A 20,274-nucleotide genomic window follows, 5' to 3' on the forward strand; every position below is an offset into this window, starting at 1 on the left:
TATGCAAAGACTTTGCAGATTTGTTTACTGCACTCTGAGAATGCAGTTATACTAGTAATGCTATTAAAGTATTTTTAAATTTATTTAAGTAATGTAACAAAAATGAAATGTAATTATTGTATTGTATTGTATTGTATTGTATTTTATTGATCCAGGCAATCATAGTATTGTACAGTTGTACATATGATATTAGACAGGTCAAGAGAGCATATTTACAAGTAATTTTTACAAATTGATTTTTACATTATTTTGTAGTGAAGAAATTATCTATCTTAAAGAAAACAGTCAATACAAATCATAGAATTGTTCGGTTGTACATATGAAATTGGAAGGTCAATAGAACATATTTGCAAGTAATTTTTAATAAATTGATTTTACATTATTTTGTAATGAGGAAGTTATCTATCTTTAACAAAACAGTAAATACAAATGATGTATAGTAAAATACAAACAGCCAATACAAATGTAATAGTAAAATAACCCAGTATATTTCATAGACATGCACAGTATATAATTTTCAGACCTAATTGAACATTTATTATAAAATTGTTTACAATTTTAACCCCTTTCAAAAAAATGATCAACTGCATAAAAGCATTGGTCCAAGAGATATTTTTTTTAACTTATGTGTGAAGGCTCTTGGGTTCTTTGTTGTTATGATTCCATTTGGTAAATTATTATACATTTGTATCCCAACATTTAAAACACTTTTTTGGTAGCAGGTAGTTCTGGATTGAATCATATGTAGGTCAGATTGCTGCCTTGTTGCATAGTTATGGATACCTCCATGAATTTTAATGTGCAGTCATTGTTTAACAGGTATGACTTGACAAATGAGATGATATAAATGTAAGCAGAGGGCAGTGTCATAATGCCATTTGTTTTGAAATGTGGTCTGCATGGTTCGTTATGTCTTAGGTTAAATATTATGCGTATTGCCCTTTTTTGCATTTTGAAAATATGTCTACCTGCAGGTGAGTTCCCCCAAAATATGATTCCATACTGTAATGTTGAGTGGAAGTAAGCATAATATACGTGTTTGAGAACAAATTTTGTGACTGATTTTTTGAGTATCCTTAAAATTAAACACACAGTTGATAGCTTTTTTGAGATATAATTTGTATGTGTCTCCCACTTAAGATTTTCTTCAAGCCATATGCCAAGAAACTTGACATAGTCCACACACAAAAGCTCTTGATTATTTAGAATCACATTGGGCATTTCTTGTTTTTGGGATGAGAGTCTGAAGTTGATGTACGTTGTTTTCTGTATATTCATAATCAGTTTGTTCTTGTTGAACCATTTGCTGAGTGACGACATAAGCGGTTTAATTTTTTGGTTGTGGTCCTCTGTATCAGTTTCTATTATTAGTACACTCGTGTCACTGGCAAATAGTGTGGTATGGTCCTGTAGCAAGCTTCGTGTTTATGTCATCAGTGTATAGCAGAAACAGTGTGGGTCCCAGGATTGAGCCTTGTGGCACACCACATCTAAAGGGCATTGTGTCAGAGGAGTGGACAGTACATTGATGGGTGGTTGTATTCTTTTTTTCAAATTTAATTTCAACTTTTTGTGATCTGTTTGACAGGTAAGATTCTAACCATTTGTTTGCAATTCCTCTTGTACCTTTAGTAGCTAGCTTCTTAAGGAGTATGGTATGGTCAATTACATCAAAGGCTTTGGAGGATAAGGTTTTGTTGAGATACTCATAAATAGCAGTGGTAGTCGTCTTTTGTTTTCTAAAACCATGCTGGTGTTTTGTTAAGTCTTCCAATCTGGTGTAAAATGTCATTGTTGTTGTTGTTGTTGTTGTTGTGGTCTTCAGTCCTGAGACTGGTTTGATGCAGCTCTCCATGCTACTCTATCCTGTGCAAGCTTCTTCATCTCCCAGTACCTACTGCAACCTACATCCTTCCGAATCTGCTTGGTGTATTCATCTCTTGGTCTCCCTCTACAATTTTTGCCCTCCACGCTGCCCTCCAGTGCTAAATTTGTGATCCCTTGATGCCTCAGAACATGTCCTACCAATCAATCCCTTCTTCTAGTCAAGTTGTGCCACAAATTTCTCCTCTCCCCAATCCTATTCAGTACCTCCTCATTAGTTACGTGATCTACCCATCTACTCTTCAGCATTCTTCTGTAGCACCACATTTCGAAAGCTTGTATTCTCTTCCTTTCCAAACTATTTATCGTCCATGTTTCACTTCCATACATGGCTATACTCCTTACAAATACTTTCAGAAACGACTTCCTGACACTTAAATCTATACTCGATGTTAACAAACTTCTCTTCTTCAGGAACACTTTCCTTGCCATTGCCAGTCTACATTTTATATCCTCTCTACTTCGACCATCATCAGTTATTTTGCTCCCCAAATAGCAAAACTCCTTTACTACTTTTAAGTGTCTCATTTCCTAATCTAATAACCTCAGTATCTCCTGACTTAATTCGACTACATTCCATTATCCTCGTTTTGCTTTTGTTGATGTTCATCTTATATCCTCCTTTCAAGACGCTATCCATTCCGTTCAACTGCTCTTCCAAGTCCTTTGCTGTCTCTGACAGAATTACAATGTCATCGGCGAACCTCAAGGTTTTTATTTCTTCTCCATGGATTTTAATACCTACTCCGAATTTTTCTTTTGTTTCCTTCACTGCTTGCTCAATATACAGATTGAATAACATCGGGGAGAGGCTACAACCCTGTCTCACTCCCTTCCCAACCACTGCTTCCCTTTCATGCCCCTCAACTCTTATAACTGCCATTTGGTTTCTGTGCAAATTGTAAATAGCCTTTCGTTCCCTGTATTTTACCCCTGCCACATTCAGAATCTGAAAGAGAGTATTCCAGTCGACATTGTCAAAAGCTTTCTCTAAGTCTACAAATGCTAGAAACATAGGTTTGCCTTTCCTTAATCTAGCTTCCAGGATAAGTCGTAGGGTCAGTATTGCCACACGTGTTCCAATATTTCTGCTGAATCCAAACTGACCTTCCCCGAGGTTGGCTTCTACTAGTTTTTCCATTCGTCTGTAAAGAATTCGCGTTAGTATTTTGCAGCTGTGACTTATTATACTGATAGTTCGGTAATTTTCACATCTGTCAACATCTGCTTTCCTTGGGATTGGAATTATTATATTCTTCTTGAAGTCTGAGGGTATTTCGCCTGTCTCATACATCTTGCTCACCAGATGGTAGAGTTTTGTCAGGACTGGCTCTCCCGAGGCTGTCAGTAGTTCTAATGGAATGTTATCTACTCCTGGGGCCTTGTTTTGACTCAACTCTTTCAGTACTCTGTCAAACTCTTCACGCAGTATCCTATCTCCCATTTCATCTTCATCTACATCCTCTTCCATTTACATAATATTATCCTCAAATACATCACCCTTGTATAAACCCTCTATATACTCCATCCACCTTTCTGCTTTCCCTTCTTTGCTTAGAACTGGGTTTGCATCTGAGCTCTTGATATTCATACAAGTGGTTCTCTTTTCTCCAGAGCTCTCTTCAATTTTCCTGTAGGCAGTATCTATCTTACCCCTAGTGAGATAAGCCTCTACATCCTTACATTTGTCCTCTAGCCATCCCTGCTTAGCCATTTTGCACTTCCTGTCGATCTCATTTTTGAGATGTTTGTATTCCTTTTTGCCTGCTTCATTTACTGCATTTTTATATTTTCTCCTTTCATTAATTAAATTCAATCATTCTTCTGTTACACAAGGATTTCTACTAGCCCTCGTCTTTTTACCTATCTGATCCTCTGCTGCCTTCACTACTTTATCCCTCAAAGCTACCCATTCTTCTTCTACTGTATTTCTTTCCCCCATTCCTGTCAATTGTTCCCTTATGCTCTCCCTGAAACTCTGTACAACCTCTGGTTTAGTCAGTGTATCCAGGTCCCATCTCCTTAAATTCCCACCTTTTTGCAGTTTCTTCAGTCAATAGATTGTGGTCAGAGTCCACGTCTGGTGTAAAATAATTTTTCAAATATTTTTGAGAATGAGCTGAGTCGTGCTATGGGCCTGTAATTGGCTACATCATTTTTAGGGCCATTTTTGTGAAGTGGGGTAATTTTAGAAGTTTTTAGTAGGTCAGGCAAAGCTCCATTTGTAAAGGATGTGTTTATTATGTGGGTTAGGGGTTCTACAATGGATTCTCCACATTTCTTTACAATTAAATCGGGAATGTTGTCACTGCCACTGGAGTACTTATTCTTTAGTCCTTTTATAGCTGTAAGTACTTCAGTATTGGAGACTTTGTGAAGAAACATTGATGCCTGTACTGGTATGGTTTTCATTAGTGTTTGGTGTTGAGTATTTGGTCTGTGGCAGTTTTTCTTTATCAGGTTTCCTGCTATTTTGCTAATATAGTCATTAAAACCATTTACTATTTTGTCGGGGTCTGATGTGACTTCATCATTTAGGTTTAGTTTTAATGTTTTGTTTATAACATGCTGCTTAATGTTTGTTTCATTTTTTACAATCGTCCACAAGCCTACATTTTATTGTTAGATTCCTTTATAAATATATCATTGTATAATTTTTTTGCTTGTTGGATTACTTTTCTGTAGATTTCAAAATAGGTCTTACAATATGACCTAAACTGATCATCGACTTTCGACTTCATCGTGTTTCATGTGAATTTTTAAGTCACGTTTTTTTTTTTGGATGGCGGTCCTTATCCCATTTGTTATTCATGAGTTTGTGTATTTGTTTCCTATTTTCCTCGGTTTCAGTGGAAATGCAGTATTGAAGTGGTGGAGAAATGTTTCATGGAAGGAATTAAATATGTAGTTTACATCATTTTCTTTATAGAACTCTGCCCAGTTTTCAGCCCTTAACATATAGTTAAAAAGCCTTATATTATCATCATTAAATTGCCTTTGCATTTTAGTTTTTGTGGGACATTGTCTTATGTAATTTAAATTCACCATAAGTATTTGGGCTTCATGGTCACTGTAACCTGTGCTGATGACTTTGATTGAGTGGTGTAGTTTGTCTGCGTTTATGAAAATCTGATCTAGAGCTGTTTTTGAATTTTTTGTGATCCTGGTTGGTGTGTTTACAGTTAGGGATAGGTTGAATGAATTTGTAATATTCAACAATTCATCTTTGTTTTTTCCAGGTGTGAGGAAGTCAATATTAAAATCTCCACTTATTAATAGATTTTTGTTTAGTGAGTAATTTTTGTGAGTAGTGCTTCAAGGGAGTGATTGAAGGTTTGGATGTTCCCATCAGGGGCTCTATATACATTCAGTATCAATAGGTTATAGTCTGTTAAGATAATTAAGAAGAATTCAAAGTCTGTTTCTATTTGCATATTATTGTACTCCGTGAGGCTTTTGTAGCTTAAATTTTTTTTGACATTGATTGCTGTACGACCTCCCTTACTTTTGTTCCGACAAGAATAACCAGCTAGAGTAAATTTGCCAAGTGGTGTTTTTTTTTTAAATTTTGTCTTCTGTTAACCAGTGTTCAGTAATACAGAGAATATCTAAGTGTGACTTTGTTTTTTTGGAAGAGATCTATTTCTAGTAACTTATTAAACATTGACTGCACATTATAGTGTAATATTTTAAAGGATAATAGTGACTGTTTTCCAATGGAATGATTTTTGACACCACTCACCGGGTTTTCCTGTAGTTTCAGTTTTGCATCTGTTTTCCTTCGGTTTGCTGCTAGCAGGGAGCTACTGGTGTTCTTGCGCATAAAAAATCCTGGCTGTAGGCTGGAGGTCTGCATTTTCGTGTTGAAGATCTTGTCACAGTTTCCAGTGGTACTGATTTGGAGTGTGGCTGCACATTTTTTGCTGTTTCCGCTTGGATGTCATGGGCTGACTGATTAGTGGCACTTGACGAGATTTTTGCACAGGATGTTGGTGGTGACTTGGTTCTGTTATGTTTATACCTGAATCAGAATAACAAAGTAAGTGAAAGACTCAACAAGGGGTGACGTAGGCAGTTCACTATTACCCGTGTGCTCAATATGACACCAGCTGTCGAATCCAGTACTGAACATCTCAGAACATTTTTTGCTAACTTAGGGTACTGAGTTTACCTTGCTGGGTTGTGATAGTCTTATCACTTTTTCTATCAGCTGCATACATTCTGTTGTGCATTATTAAAAAAAAAATTAGCACGAAGAAACAAAGTACATGTCTAAGATGAGTCACAACAGTTTGTTAATGGGCCCAGTTGTTGTCCACGGAGTAATACCCATTTGTAAATAAAAGAGAAGGTGCAACTGAGTTTTTTCTCCTGTTGGTGGTTGTTATGGTAGCCCTTTTGTAAACTACTAACTGTAAATCATTTTCATATTCTGATCCGGGTATTCTGGCTCCACACTTTTAACATTAATTCCTCCAATGGGGTTTGATTGAATGGACAGCAGTGTCAGCACTAAATGCCAGTAACTTAAACCTGAGGTCCAACAACTGGGCACTGCAACTGTTTGTTATATAAGTGTCTTTCATTCATGTAATCAGTTATTTGTGTAGCAGACTGACCACATTCTACATCACCTGAGATAAATTTTAATTTATAATTTCTTTCTAACATATATGAGACCATAAGTGAGAATCATATTATGACTATCTGTCACATACTGTTCACCACCTTGACAGTTAATCCTTAATGTGGTTTCAACACATCACTCACTTCTTTGTGCGGTTTAGACTACTTCTCTGATACAACTGGAAAGTCTTTGCATTTCAGTGCTATAGTTGTTTTTGCAGCATCCCCCAGTTTCTTGAAACATTGATGAATATAGTTAGTGGAGTCCCATCTCGTTGCAACCTGCAAGGAAGAGTAAAAATAAACTTAACCCCTTTACCTGATTGGCAACAATTGAAATTGGAATTTTGATGAGCATTGTGTCCACAGACTTAATATAATTACTGAGTGAAGTCATTCTCCAAATGGCTGTCAAGAATATTGATTACAATTGCAGTGTCAACAAGTAATCATTGTCGAGCATTGAGGAATGTTATATCCCAATCCACAACATTAAGGTGTGACATGCTGGAACTTAGTTCCCAGCAGTCTGAATTCAAGCACGTATGATCATATTCCCCCCCTATGAACCATGGACCTTGCCGTTGGTGGGGAGGCTTGCGTGCCTCAGCGATACAGATAGCCGTACCGTAGGTGCAACCACAAAGGAGGGGTATCTGTTGAGAGGCCAGACAATCGTGTGGTTCCTGAAGAGGGGCAGCAGCCTTTTCAGTAGTTGCAAGGGCAACAGTCTGGATGATTGACTGATCTGGCCTTGTAACAATAACCAAAACGGCCTTGCTGTGCTGGTACTGCGAACGGCTGAAAGCAAGGGGAAACTACAGCCGTAATTTTTCCCGAGGGCATGCAGCTTTACTGTATGATTACATGATGATGGCGTCCTCTTGGGTAAAATATTCCGGAGGTAAAATAGTCCCCCATTCAGATCTCCGGGCGGGGACTACTCAAGAGGATGTCGTTATCAGGAGAAAGAAAACTGGCGTTCTACGGATCGGAGCGTGGAATGTCAGATCCCTTAATCGGGCAGGTAGGTTAGAAAATTTAAAAAGGGAAATGGATAGGTTGAAGTTAGATATAGTGGGAATTAGTGAAGTTCGGTGGCAGGAGGAACAAGACTTCTGGTCAGGTGACTACAGGGTTATAAACACAAAATCAAATAGGGGTAATGCAGGAGTAGGTTTAATAATGAATAGGAAAATAGGAATGCGGGTAAGCTACTACAAACAGCGTAGTGAACGCATTATTGTGGCCAAGATAGATACGAAGCCCACACCCACTACAGTAGTACAAGTTTATATGCCAACTAGCTCTGCAGATGACGAAGAAATTGAAGAAATGTATGATGAAATAAAAGAAATTATTCAGATTGTGAAGGGAGACGAAAATTTAATAGTCATGGGTGACTGGAATTCGAGTGTAGGAAAAGGGAGAGAAGGAAACATAGTAGGTGAATATGGATTGGGGGACAGAAATGAAAGAGGAAGCCGCCTGGTAGAATTTTGCACAGAGCACAACATAATCATAACTAACACTTGGTTTAAGAATCATGAAAGAAGGTTGTATACATGGAAGAACCCTGGAGATACTAAAAGGTATCAGATAGATTATATAATGGTAAGACAGAGATTTAGGAACCAGGTTTTAAATTGTAAGACATTTCCAGGGGCAGATGTGGACTCTGACCACAATCTATTGGTTATGACCTGTAGATTAAAACTGAAGAAACTGCAAAAAGGTGGGAATTTAAGGAGATGGGACCTGGATAAACTAAAAGAACCAGAGTGAGATTTTCACTCTGCAGCGGAGTGTGCGCTGATATGAAACTTCCTGGCAGATTAAAACTGTGTGCCCGACCGAGACTCGAACTCGGTTCGAGTCTCGGTCGGGCACACAGTTTTAATCTGCCAGGAAGTTTTTTTAAAAGAACCAGAGGTTGTACAGAGATTCAGGGAGAGCATAAGGGAACAATTGACAGGAATGGGGGAAATAAATACAGTAGAAGAAGAATGGGTAGCTTTGAGGGATGAAGTAGTGAAGGCAGCAGAGGATCAGGTAGGTAAAAAGACGAGGGCTAGTAGAAATCCTTGGGTAACAGAAGAAATATTGAATTTAATTGATGAAGGGAGAAAATATAAAAATGCAGTAAGTGAAACAGGCAAAAAGGAATACAAACGTCTCAAAAATGAGATCGACAGGAAGTGCAAAATGGCTAAGCAGGGATGGCTAGAGGACAAATGTAAGGATGTAGAGGCGTATCTCACTAGGGGTAAGATAGATACCGCCTACAGGAAAATTAAAGAGACCTTTGGAGATAAGAGAACGACTTGTATGAATATCAAGAGCTCAGATGGAAACCCAGTTCTAAGCAAAGAAGGGAAAGCAGAAAGGTGGAAGGAGTATATAGAGGGTCTATACAAGGGCGATGTACTTGAGGACAATATTATGGAAATGGAAGAGGATGTAGATGAAGATGAAATGGGAGATACGATACTGCGTGAAGAGTTTGACAGAGCACTGAAAGACCTGAGTCGAAACAAGGCCACCGGAGTAGACAATATTCCATTGGAACTACTGACGGCCTTGGGAGAGCCAGTCCTGACAAAACTCTACCATCTGGTGAGCAAGGTGTATGAAACAGGCGAAATACCCTCCGACTTCAAGAAGAATATAATAATTCCAATCGCAAAGAAAGCAGGTGTTGACAGATGTGAAAATTACCGAACTATCAGCTTAATAAGTCACAGCTGCAAAATACTAACACGAATTCTTTACAGACGAATGGAAAAACTAGTAGAAGCCAACCTCGGGGAAGATCAGTTTGGATTCCGTAGAAAAATTGGAACACGTGAGGCAATACTGACCTCACGACTTATCTTAGAAGAAAGATTAAGGAAAGGCAAATCTACGTTTCTAGCATTTGTAGACTTAGAGAAAGCTTTTGACAATGTTGACTGGAATACTCTCTTTCAAATTCTAAAGGTGGCCGGGGTAAAATACAGGGAGCGAAAGGCTATTTACAATTTGTACAGAAACCAGATGGCAGTTATAAGAGTCGAGGGACATGAAAGGGAAGCAGTGGTTGGGAAGGGGGTAAGACAGGGTTGTAGCCTCTCCCCGATGTTGTTCAATCTGTATATTGAGCAAGCAGTAAAGGAAACAAAAGAAAAATTCGGAGTAGGTATTAAAATTCATGGAGAAGAAATAAAAGCTTTGAGGTTCGCCGATGACATTGTAATTCTGTCAGAGACAGCAAAGGACTTGGAAGAGCAGTTGAAGGGAATGGACAGTGTCTTGAAAGGAGGATATAAGATGAACATCAACAAAAGCAAAACAAGGATAATGGAATGTAGTCTAATTAAGTCGGGTGATGCTGAGGGAATTAGATTAGGAAATGAGGCACTTAAAGTAGTAAAGGAGTTTTGCTATTTAGGGAGCAAAATAACTGACGATGGTCGAAGTAGAGAGGATATAAAATGTAGGCTGGCAATGGCAAGGAAAGCGTTTCTGAAGAAGAGAAATTTGTTAACATCCAGTATTGATTTAAGTGTCAGGAAGTCATTTCTGAAAGTATTCGTATGGAGTGTAGCCATGTATGGAAGTGAAACATGGACGATAAATAGTTTGGACAAGAAGAGAATAGAAGCTTTCGAGATGTGGTGCTACAGAAGAATGCTGAAGATCAGATGGGTAGATCACATAACTAATGAGGAAGTATTGAATAGGATTGGGGAGAAGAGAAGTTTGTGGCACAACTTGACCAGAAGAAGGGATCGGTTGGTAGGACATGTTCTGAGGCATCAAGGGATCACCAATTTAGTATTGGAGGGCAGCGTGGAGGGTAAAAATCGTAGGGGGAGACCAAGAGATGAATACACTAAGCAGATTCAGAAGGATGTAGGTTGCAGTAGGTACTGGGAGATGAAAAAGCTCGCACAGGATAGAGTAGCATGGAGAGCTGCATCAAACCAGTCTCAGGACTGAAGACCACAACAACAACAACAACATGATCATATTAGTAAACACACTCTTCCACACAACATGTTAGCAGCACATGCCATGTGGCAAGCACAATAACAGCAGTCTGCTTGCTTAAAAATGCAAAACTACATCCACAATGTACACTAAAATGACTTGTTTGTTTATTTGATGTAGTGGTTGGATTAAAATAGTTATTGTCCAAAAGCTTAGCAATAATTTCAGTCTTGTTTTTGTGCCTTTTATTTCACTCAGGACTTTCTAGATTGTATTGAAAATTGGAGAATATAGTTTCAATTTAGTGTTATGGGTCAGTGTACATAAATATTTCTTATGTTTCAGGCAACTGTGATGTGTTCACAGAACTTCTTGGTGCAAAAGGCAAAGATGTGCTATACATAGGAGATCACATATTTGGTGATATTCTGAAGTCAAAAAAGATTCGCGGTTGGCGAACATTTCTTATTGTTCCAGAATTAGTCCAGGAACTCCATGTATGGACGGACAAATGTCAGCTTTTTGCTGAACTGCAGGCACTAGATGTTATGCTAGGAGAAATGTACAAGTAGGTGTGATTGATTGTGAGGTTTTACAGAACAAAATAGTAGATACTGCTGTTGTACAGAATAGTGTTACATGTTTCTAAAATATGGGTGAATGTTGTTTAGGAATCTAGACAGCAGTACAAAAGAGAAACCAGATATATCAAAAATACGGCTTGCTATTCGAGATGTAACACATAAGATGGACCTGGCTTATGGAATGATGGGCAGCGTTTTTCGCAGTGGATCAAGACAGACTTTTTTCTCTTCTCAAGTTGTGCGATATGCTGATTTGTATGCAGCTACTTTCCTCAACCTTATCTACTACCCTTTCAGTTACATGTTCCGAGCACCAGCAATGTTGGTATGTACACATATTTTATTTTCTGATCATAACACACAATTTTATAGGCTGAGCAACGTCAACAGTGTACGATTAAATCATCATTTGTGCATGCAGGGAAGCCTTTTTACACTTTTGCACAATTATTTAGTTCATATACTAAGATAATAAGTCATCAAAATTGGACTTACTTGTTGCACAGAGGTACCCCAATTCTTATTTGAAGAAGATAGACTTAATTGCCGTCTGTCAATGACTGTTTTTAATATTTCAAACTGATAGGATTTGGGCACTGTCACTCATGTTCAGACCTGATAAACAATATAAAAATAAATGATAGATTGGCTCTAGTCCTTTTCTTACAATATTGCAGGGCTAAAAAATCTCTATCTGATTACAGTACAAACGTTGTGCAACATGCTATTTCTTGTATGAACAGAATAACCAGTCTTAATGGAATTATCAGTTTGTAACACCCCCTTCTCCTTCCAGATATGTAGACAATGTTCATGGTGCCACAACAAGATGATTTGTGGCATCTGTCACTTGAATTTTGAGTTCTCATCAGTTGATTAAAATAGAAGTGCTGCAATACAACTACATTTTTTATTGTTATTAATACTTTCTTATAACACAATTCCATACCATGTGCCATTACACAGCTGCTTCACTTTCGTACAATTATTTACAAGGAGTATACTACAGAGGGTAATTCTAACATTAAATCAAGAGTGTGCCAGGCCAAGACAATAGTCGGTGAAAATTCACGAGAGAGCTTGAATAGAAATGTCGCTGGCACGCAGTACTAACTGCCACCCCTACATTACTCCATTGTTGATACAGCAAATTACTTCCTACGTTGTAGATACAAATGTATATGCTCTCATGTGCCATAAAATTATTATAGAGGTCAACCCTTTCCAATACAATTTTTCTACTCACTGTGTTCTCCCCAACTCTTATTTATAGCACTATACAGTAAATGCGTTGGACATCGTCTGACATCGGAGTCGTAGCAGAAAATCGTAATGTCGGATGTACTCCGACAGTGAATCCAAAGGGTTAAATTCCATGTTTCATCATCGTATACATAAGCAAATTGAGTAAGCTGTCACTCTATATTAAAATTTTGAAAGAAACCTGATTGATGTAAAAAGGCTATACTGTTAATGTATGCCCTGTACATGTACTAATGGATTTAAAAATACTCTTGAGATAATTTATATGCAAAACATTCAAGACCATTAAGCATAAAACATTACATTTCATAGACTGATAAATACATTTCATTAAAAATAAACAGTTAAAAAAACTTTTGACACTGTGTCCTTTCTTCTTTTCCATTAAACAATCATAGAGGAAGCTCCCAAAGTGTCATGCCGAAAGTAGCACCACATTGAGCTTTCCTCCATCATGCAAACTCAACGCTTCCAGTAAACAGTGGGCCACCACAGCAGACTTGTGGTAAAGTGATTTGTTCCATCCCAACATGAAGTGCTAATAAAGGCTAGAACATGTCTTTTAAAATTTCAAAATAATTACTAAGTGCAAAATCACTTTGCTTGTTCAGTGGTTCTTGTGGAGTTTTTAGCTGGTGGGCATAAATCTCAAGTTCCTCTTGCAAATCCAAATGAAAACTCTTTAGAGCTCTGTGCAGTATTCTCATGTGTCCTCTTGTTGTACAAAGTTCTTGTTTACTGTGTCTTATGTGTGCCCCAAATGCCATCGTATTATTGTGCCCACAATGTTCTTGATACTACCCTTCTGAATTTTGCCCAGTTTGGCCTACATATACACTGAGGTGACAAAAGTCATGGGATATTTCCCAAAATTGTGTCGCACCTCCTTTTGCCTGGAATAGCGCAGCAACTTGAAGTGACATCGACTCAACAAGTTGTTGGAAGTCCCCTGCAGAAGTGTTGAGCCATGCTGCCTCTGTAGCCATCCATAATTGCATAGTATTGGCAGTGCAGGATTTTGTGCACAACTGACCTGTTGATTATGACTCATAAATGTTTGATGGGATTCATGTCGGGCGGTGTGGGTGGCCAAACCATTCGCTCAAATTGTCCAGTATTTTCTTCAAACCAGTTGTGAAATACTGTGGTTCGATGACATGGTGTATTGTTATCCCTAAAAATTCCATCATTGTTTGAGAACATGACATCTTTGAATGGCTGCAAATGTTCTCCAAGTGGCTGACATCCAGAGGACCCAGTCCATTCCATGTAAACACAGCCCTCATCATTATGGAGCCATCACCAACTTGCACAGTGCCTTGTTGGCAACTTTGGTCCATACCTTCATTGGGTCTGTGCCATACTCGAACCCTACCATCGGCTCTTACCAACTGATATTGGGACTTGTCTGCCCAGGATACCAATTTCCAGTCATGTAGGGTCCAACCGATATCGTCACGAGTCCACGAGAGGCGCTGCAGGCAATGTTGTGCTGTTAGAAAGGCACTTGCATCGGTCATCTGCTGCCCCAGCCCATTAATGCCAAATTTCACCATACTGTCCTAATGGGTACATTCACTGTATGTCTCGCATTGATTTCTGTTGTTATTTCATGCAGTATTGCTTATCTGTTAGCACTGACGACTCTACGCAAACACCATTGCTCTTGCTTGTTAAGTGAAGGCCTTTGACCACTGCATTATCTGTGGTAGGAGGTAATGCTTGGAATGTGGTATTCGTGGCACACACTTGACACCTTGTATCCCAGAATATTGAATTCTCTAACAATTTCCAAAATGAAATGTTCTATGTGTCTAGCTCCAACTACCATTCTGTGTTCAAAGCTTGTTCAGTTCCCATCATACAGCCATAATCACATTGGAAATCTTTTCAAATGAATTACTTAAGTACAAATGACAGCTCCATCAATGCACTGCCCTTCTATACCATGTGTATGTGATACTACCACCTTCTGAATATGTGCATATTGCTGTCCCATGACTTTTGTCACATCAGTCTAATTTTTATTACTCTCTGCACATTTCATTTTACACACGTCGGAGTTATTGTATTGGTTCTTTTTTGCCAAACTGGAGGTTTATGCCTTTATCTGCATGCAATTTGCCCTTCATTCTGATATGTTATAACTACATTCTCTCGTAAAAATTTGGCAGTTTTTTTCTGACACTCGCCATTTTTATGTCACAGTAACAATTTTTTTTAAATTTTGCTTTCTTACATAGTACATATAGAGGGCATTCATTAACAGGACACATTTCTTTTTCTTTCTTCTTCTTCTTCTTTTTTAAGCTGTAATGTAAAGCAACAGAATACCATTTTAGCTCTATATATGACAGTGAAACTGATACTTTTGATGAAACTGTTTACGCTGTAAATACAGGAAATGGTTTGTTATACAACATTTGTATTGTAATCAAATAGAGATTCTTTAGCTCTGCAGTACTGTGAACACGGGATTAGAACCCTATTGTCATTTATTTTTATATTGTGTAACAGGTTTGAAGATGTGTGACACTGCTGGAAAGCTGGCAGTTTGAAATAATAAAAGTTTGACAGACATAAAATAAGTCTGTTTAAGACAGTAGTGCAGTCCACATTACAACATTTGTTTTCATATGCAATTTAGTACCACATTTATTGCTAGGACAGGATTGTCACTTACATTGTAATTAATGCTAGTTCCCAGTTATACAAGCATTTAAGGATAAGCCACTGCTCAAGCTCCCTTTAAAAAATATTCCATTAACATCTTTGATAGAAAATTATGAAAAAATAGTTCCTTTGACATAAGGGCATTTTTCTGCTAACATTAATCTTCTGTTAATCACATGAAAACGTATTTTAAGCCTTGTATCGTGGCTGGGGAATTTGCATATTCCTAATGGCGCCCTTATTGTCTTCTTTCACAAACATAATATACGTGACATAGGTAGTGAGAGTGTTAAAACTAGTAAATAGGCTATTACAGTATGCCCATAATTTCACTTTTGCTGTGATCCTCGGTGCTCTCGTCTGCAATTTGAAACCCCTTTCTGTATTAGTTTGGCAGGAACTGCCCAACAGTACTACTTCATAACATAAGAAAGGTTAAACTAATACAAAGAATGCATTCCTTTTGGTTTCAGAATAAGGTATGGTGATAATCTCTTTAATGTATAGAGGATGTAAAAAAAAGTGTTCCATATGTGGCGAGGTGGTAGTATTGGGGGGGGGGGGGGGGGGGATGCAGCAAACATGGACTATAAAAAGCATGTCATAAGAGCTATGAGCACATGTTTGTCTTCACTACTGTGAAACACGTCCCTTTTGCAAAAGAAGTGTTCACAGCTTGTAAGGTGTGCATTTTAGAGTGCAAGTTTGCTGGACATTTTTTAGTCCATATCACCACCTCTCAAATTATGGAATAATTTTTTTTTAACACGGGACTTTTTTTCAGACATGATCAATGTGCTGCTTCCATGAAAGCCTGTCGCAATATGTAAAACCAAAAATGTTATCCCAAACTGCTCTTTGACAGAATCTCGTAGTACACACTACTTTCTGTATTTAGACAGCCTGTCTTAAAGTGAATAACATTGGTTTGAATACCATATGAACCAATGAAAATGATAGACTAGTTTTACCATTATGACATCTGACAATGTTAAAAAACAACTTCATGTTTTATGTAATAATGGCTATTATATTTTACTACATTAGTGATAGTATTATGAATTTTAAAACACCATATTAGTAGAATGAGAGACATTTTCCTCACTGACATAGCAGAGTTGTAACAAAGGTATGGTAAATTTTATGCAGTAATGAATGTAATTGATTGTATTAATAATGTTATTGTAAGCTATTTTAACAGTTTTAACAGATTTGTTGAACATAAAGTTCTTGGGCAACTGTAGTCATATTTTAAGTACCATATGAACTAACAACAATGAGAGACTGCTTTATTTTGTAATGATTATTGTAGTGTTTATGCGGAAGACAATATTGTGAATATTTTAACTACCACGCAAACTAATGAAAATGAGAGACCACTTTTACCACTGGCATAACCTTAAGTAAGCCTCCATATATTTTATGCAGCAGCACTGTGGCCAGATGTCCATAGCTCTCTCTTCTGGTAGACATTGATCCTTTGTTAAATGTCACACTTTAGACATATTTTTTGAGTGCTGTTTCCCACATTTTTATAATGATTGTGTTTACATCTAAGGAAGCAAAAGGCACTTGTGCTGCTAAATACGTTAAGCAAGGACATAGAAGCTGTTTGTCAATAGCAGTTCCGTGACATACTACAAAATGCATGCATTATCCTGTTGTGTAGTAAGTGATGCATATTTTTGTAGAGTGTGTGGGTATGTATGCGTCACAAATCTCTGTTCGTATGTAGCACTAAATAGTTTTTAAAGTGTGACACACACACACACACACACACACACACACACACACACACACACACATACAGCTGTAAGTATTTTAATGGCAGTTAAAATTTACAAAGTGTAAAAAGTCAAAAATATGTTTTACTTTTTTGTTTTGTTGTTGTGAGTTCATTCGATTAAAAGTACAATGATCGATTACTACAGTTTTCAAACCTTCTCTACTGTACATTCGTGTCTTCACAGTTGTTAAGACACTTTTGTGTTACTCGAACACAAATTCAGTGTTTTGTTGTTTGGCTACATGTAGCACAAGTTAAAAACACCAAACTCTTTTCAACACCACGATGGATTTCATCATTTTGAAGCTAAAGTGTTGTATTTGGTAGTTAATGTATTATAATCTGTGTACCAAGAAAATACCATGCTTAGTGGCACTAACACACAACACACACTAACACACAAAATGTGTTTTTATTTAATTGGATAGGTAAAAAATCTACTCACCAAGTGGCAACAGAACACACACATAAAAGACTGTGGTGATTGGCAAGCTTTCGGAGCCAGTGGCTTCTTCTTCAGGCAGAAGGTTTGAAGGAGAAGGAAGAAGGTGATGGAAAAGGACCAGAGAAGTCTAGGAAAAGTGGCAGATTGTGGGAAAGTCAACCAGAACCGCAGGTCAGGGGAGACTTAGCATGCGGGATGAGAAGGAAAGACTGATTGTTGGGGACTGCATCAGACAAGATTTGAAAATCTGTGAGCTTAAAGGTGGGAGACAGGGTAATATGCAAGACAGAGATTACTACTAGAACATCATGTATGAGTTAATAAGAGTGAGTAAGCTAAGTGCATTGTACGCAACGGAAGTGGGGGTTAAAACATAGACAGGAAAGGCAATGAAAGATGTAGAAAACTGAAATGGAGTGAAGCAAAGAGTAGTTAGGAGTAGTTTTTAGTGCAATGTGATGAAATAAAAGTCAGGAAATGTCCTGTTCATGTAGAAACATCTCACCTTCAATCTATATGAATTGTATGTTTTTAAATGGGCATAAGTCAGCTGACACACATTTGTGAAAAATTGAGAAAAACAGTTTAATTTCTATAATCTATACTGCTGTATAAAGACAAGTTATTGTTTAACTTAAACAAATGTTTGGAAGGGCATAGGCTACATATTTTTTTAAATCTAGTATTTAACTTTACATATACTATACATATACTACATAAAGGGAAAATGTTGCTAGCAAAAACAATGAAAAGTTCTTGACTGATTTGTTTCAGACTTTTACATGATAGTCTAATAAATGTTAAGATGGACACAGGCTATGTCTTTTTAGTAAATCTGATTCTTATAATAACAACAGTATAAGGAGATAGATATATTGCTACTCACCACTACACATGTTGAGTTGCAGACAAGCACAATGAAAAGAACCTGGGTACAGATGGCAGGAGAGAAAAGCACTGTCTGGTGGAGTGTGCAGGGACCAGAAGGAGATACACTGGATTCACATCCGGGAGGACGACGGTTCAATCCCGCGTCCAGCCATCCTAATTTAGGTTTTTCGTGATTTCCCTAAATCGCTCCAGGCAAATGCTGGGATGGTTCCTTTGAAAGGGCACGGCCGACTTCCTTCCCTGTGCTTCCCCGTGCTGCCCTAATCCGATGAGGCTGATGACCTCGCAGTTTGGTCTCTTCCTCCAAACAACCCAACCCCCCAGAAGGAGACACGATAAGATTGGTGCAGTGTTGAGAGGCTGTGGGGGAGGGAAGTGAGGAAATGGGGAATGGAAAAGGAGAGAAGCAGGGAAGAAGCAAGACAAGCAGGTGCATTGCCAGAGGGTGGTACACAAAGATGGTGAAGGGATGTGAATAGGAAGGATATGATAGGACAGAGGGATGCAAACTGTGGGAGCAGTAAGTTGCCTTAGGTTGAGGCCATGATAACTTCAGGAACAGAGAATGTGTTATAAAGATAACTCCCATCTGCGCAGTTCATAAAAGCTGGTGGTGGAGTGAAGGGTCCAGATGGTCCAGGTTGTGAAGAAGTCATTGAAACCAGGCACATTATGTTCAGCTACATTTTGTGCCACAGGTGGTGTACTTTGCTCTTCTCCACAGTTTTGCGGTGGCCATTCTCCACCAACAGTACTTGCATTTCAACAGCTGTTCATCTGTTCCACACAGCCTCCCTCACAACCTGGCCACCTGGGGATGGCACTCCTGCAGCAACAAGTAGTCCCTTGCTCAGTATGCTGAGGATCTCACTACGACCTTGACAGACAGACACTATTCCACAGACCAATTCTGTGAACAGATTGCCCATGCCATATCCTCACACACCCCTAATCCTCCCACCACCCATGAGAATCAGCTACAAAGGAGCACCCTCCTTGTCCCCCTGTGTCGTCCTGGATTGCAACAACTGAAGCATATCCTTTGCCAGGGCTTTGATTACTTATCATTATGCTCTGAAATGAAGGACATCCTGTGCCAGGGCGTTGATTACTTATCATTATGCTCTGAAATGAAGGACATCCCACCCCCGCTAACCCTCCAAAACATGCTAGTCCATCCTTATGCCATTCTCAATCACAACCTCTTGCCACAGGGATCATATCCCTCTGAAAGACACAGGAGCAAGACCTGCCTAATCCATCCACCCAGTGCTTCCTATTCCAGTCCTGTCACAGGCTTTTCCTACCCCAATAGAGGCTGGGCCACTTGTGAAAGCAGCCATGTTGTATACCAGCTGGGCTACAATCATCAGTTTTTTTTATAATGAGTAACTACCAACCAGCTGTCCACCAGAATGAATGGTCACTGCCAAACTGTTGCAAAGAGCAAAGTGGATCACTGTGTGGCACAACATGCAGCTGAACGTAACATGCTTGATTCCAGTGGCTGCTTCATAACCCAGGCCATGTGGATCCTCCCCTCCACCACCAGCCTTTCTGAACAGCACAGATGAAAGTTACTGTTATGACAAATTTTTCACTCCCATAATTGTACCAGCCTCAGCTAAGGTAACCAACTGTCCCTCCACCCTCCACTCAACAATTTCCACCCCTTCTGTCCTATCATCCCCTTCCTGTTCACATCTTCTTATCCTCTTTGTGTGCCACCCTCTACCAATGCTCCTGCCTGTCTTTTCCCTTCCCTGCTTCTCTCCTTTTCTGCTCCCCATTCCCCATTGCCCCTTTCCCCCTCCCTGTCCCACAGCCTCCTGATGCTGTGCCTGGTAGCAATCTTGTCATGCCTCCTTCAAGTCCCTGCACGCTCCACCAGACAGCGCCCTTCTCTCTCCCCAAGTGTACCCTGTTATCCCTTCCTCTTCTCTGTCCCCTCGAGACTGCTGCTTCTGTTCAAAGTGACAGTTGCACTCTGGTCGAAGCTGCTGGGGATGACAGTCGTATGCGTGATATGTACTAGCTTGTGGCAAGCATGAAGACAAGCAGTAGAAATTCTCACCATGTGCAGGTGGGCATTATCTTGCCGAAATGTAAGCCCAGAATGACTTGCCATGAAGGGCAACAGAATGAGGTGT

At 38.8% G+C, this 20,274-nt stretch overlaps 1 protein-coding gene across 3 annotated transcripts in view; it reads left to right on the forward strand.

Moving 5' to 3' along the window:
* The window catches only part of LOC124742400 (cytosolic purine 5'-nucleotidase), a 458,666-nt gene that overhangs the window by 414,461 nt on the left and 23,931 nt on the right, over positions 1-20,274 (forward strand). For all 3 annotated transcript variants that reach the window (XM_047248892.1, XM_047248829.1, XM_047248933.1), the window contains exons 9-10: positions 10,828-11,050; positions 11,154-11,391. In XM_047248892.1, the coding sequence (XP_047104848.1) occupies positions 10,828-11,050; positions 11,154-11,391 (461 nt within the window). The remainder of the gene's footprint in view (positions 1-10,827; positions 11,051-11,153; positions 11,392-20,274) is intronic.

The sequence above is a fragment of the Schistocerca piceifrons genome, chromosome 1 (genome assembly GCF_021461385.2).
Source record: "Schistocerca piceifrons isolate TAMUIC-IGC-003096 chromosome 1, iqSchPice1.1, whole genome shotgun sequence".
NCBI classification, from domain to species: Eukaryota; Metazoa; Arthropoda; class Insecta; order Orthoptera; family Acrididae; genus Schistocerca; species Schistocerca piceifrons.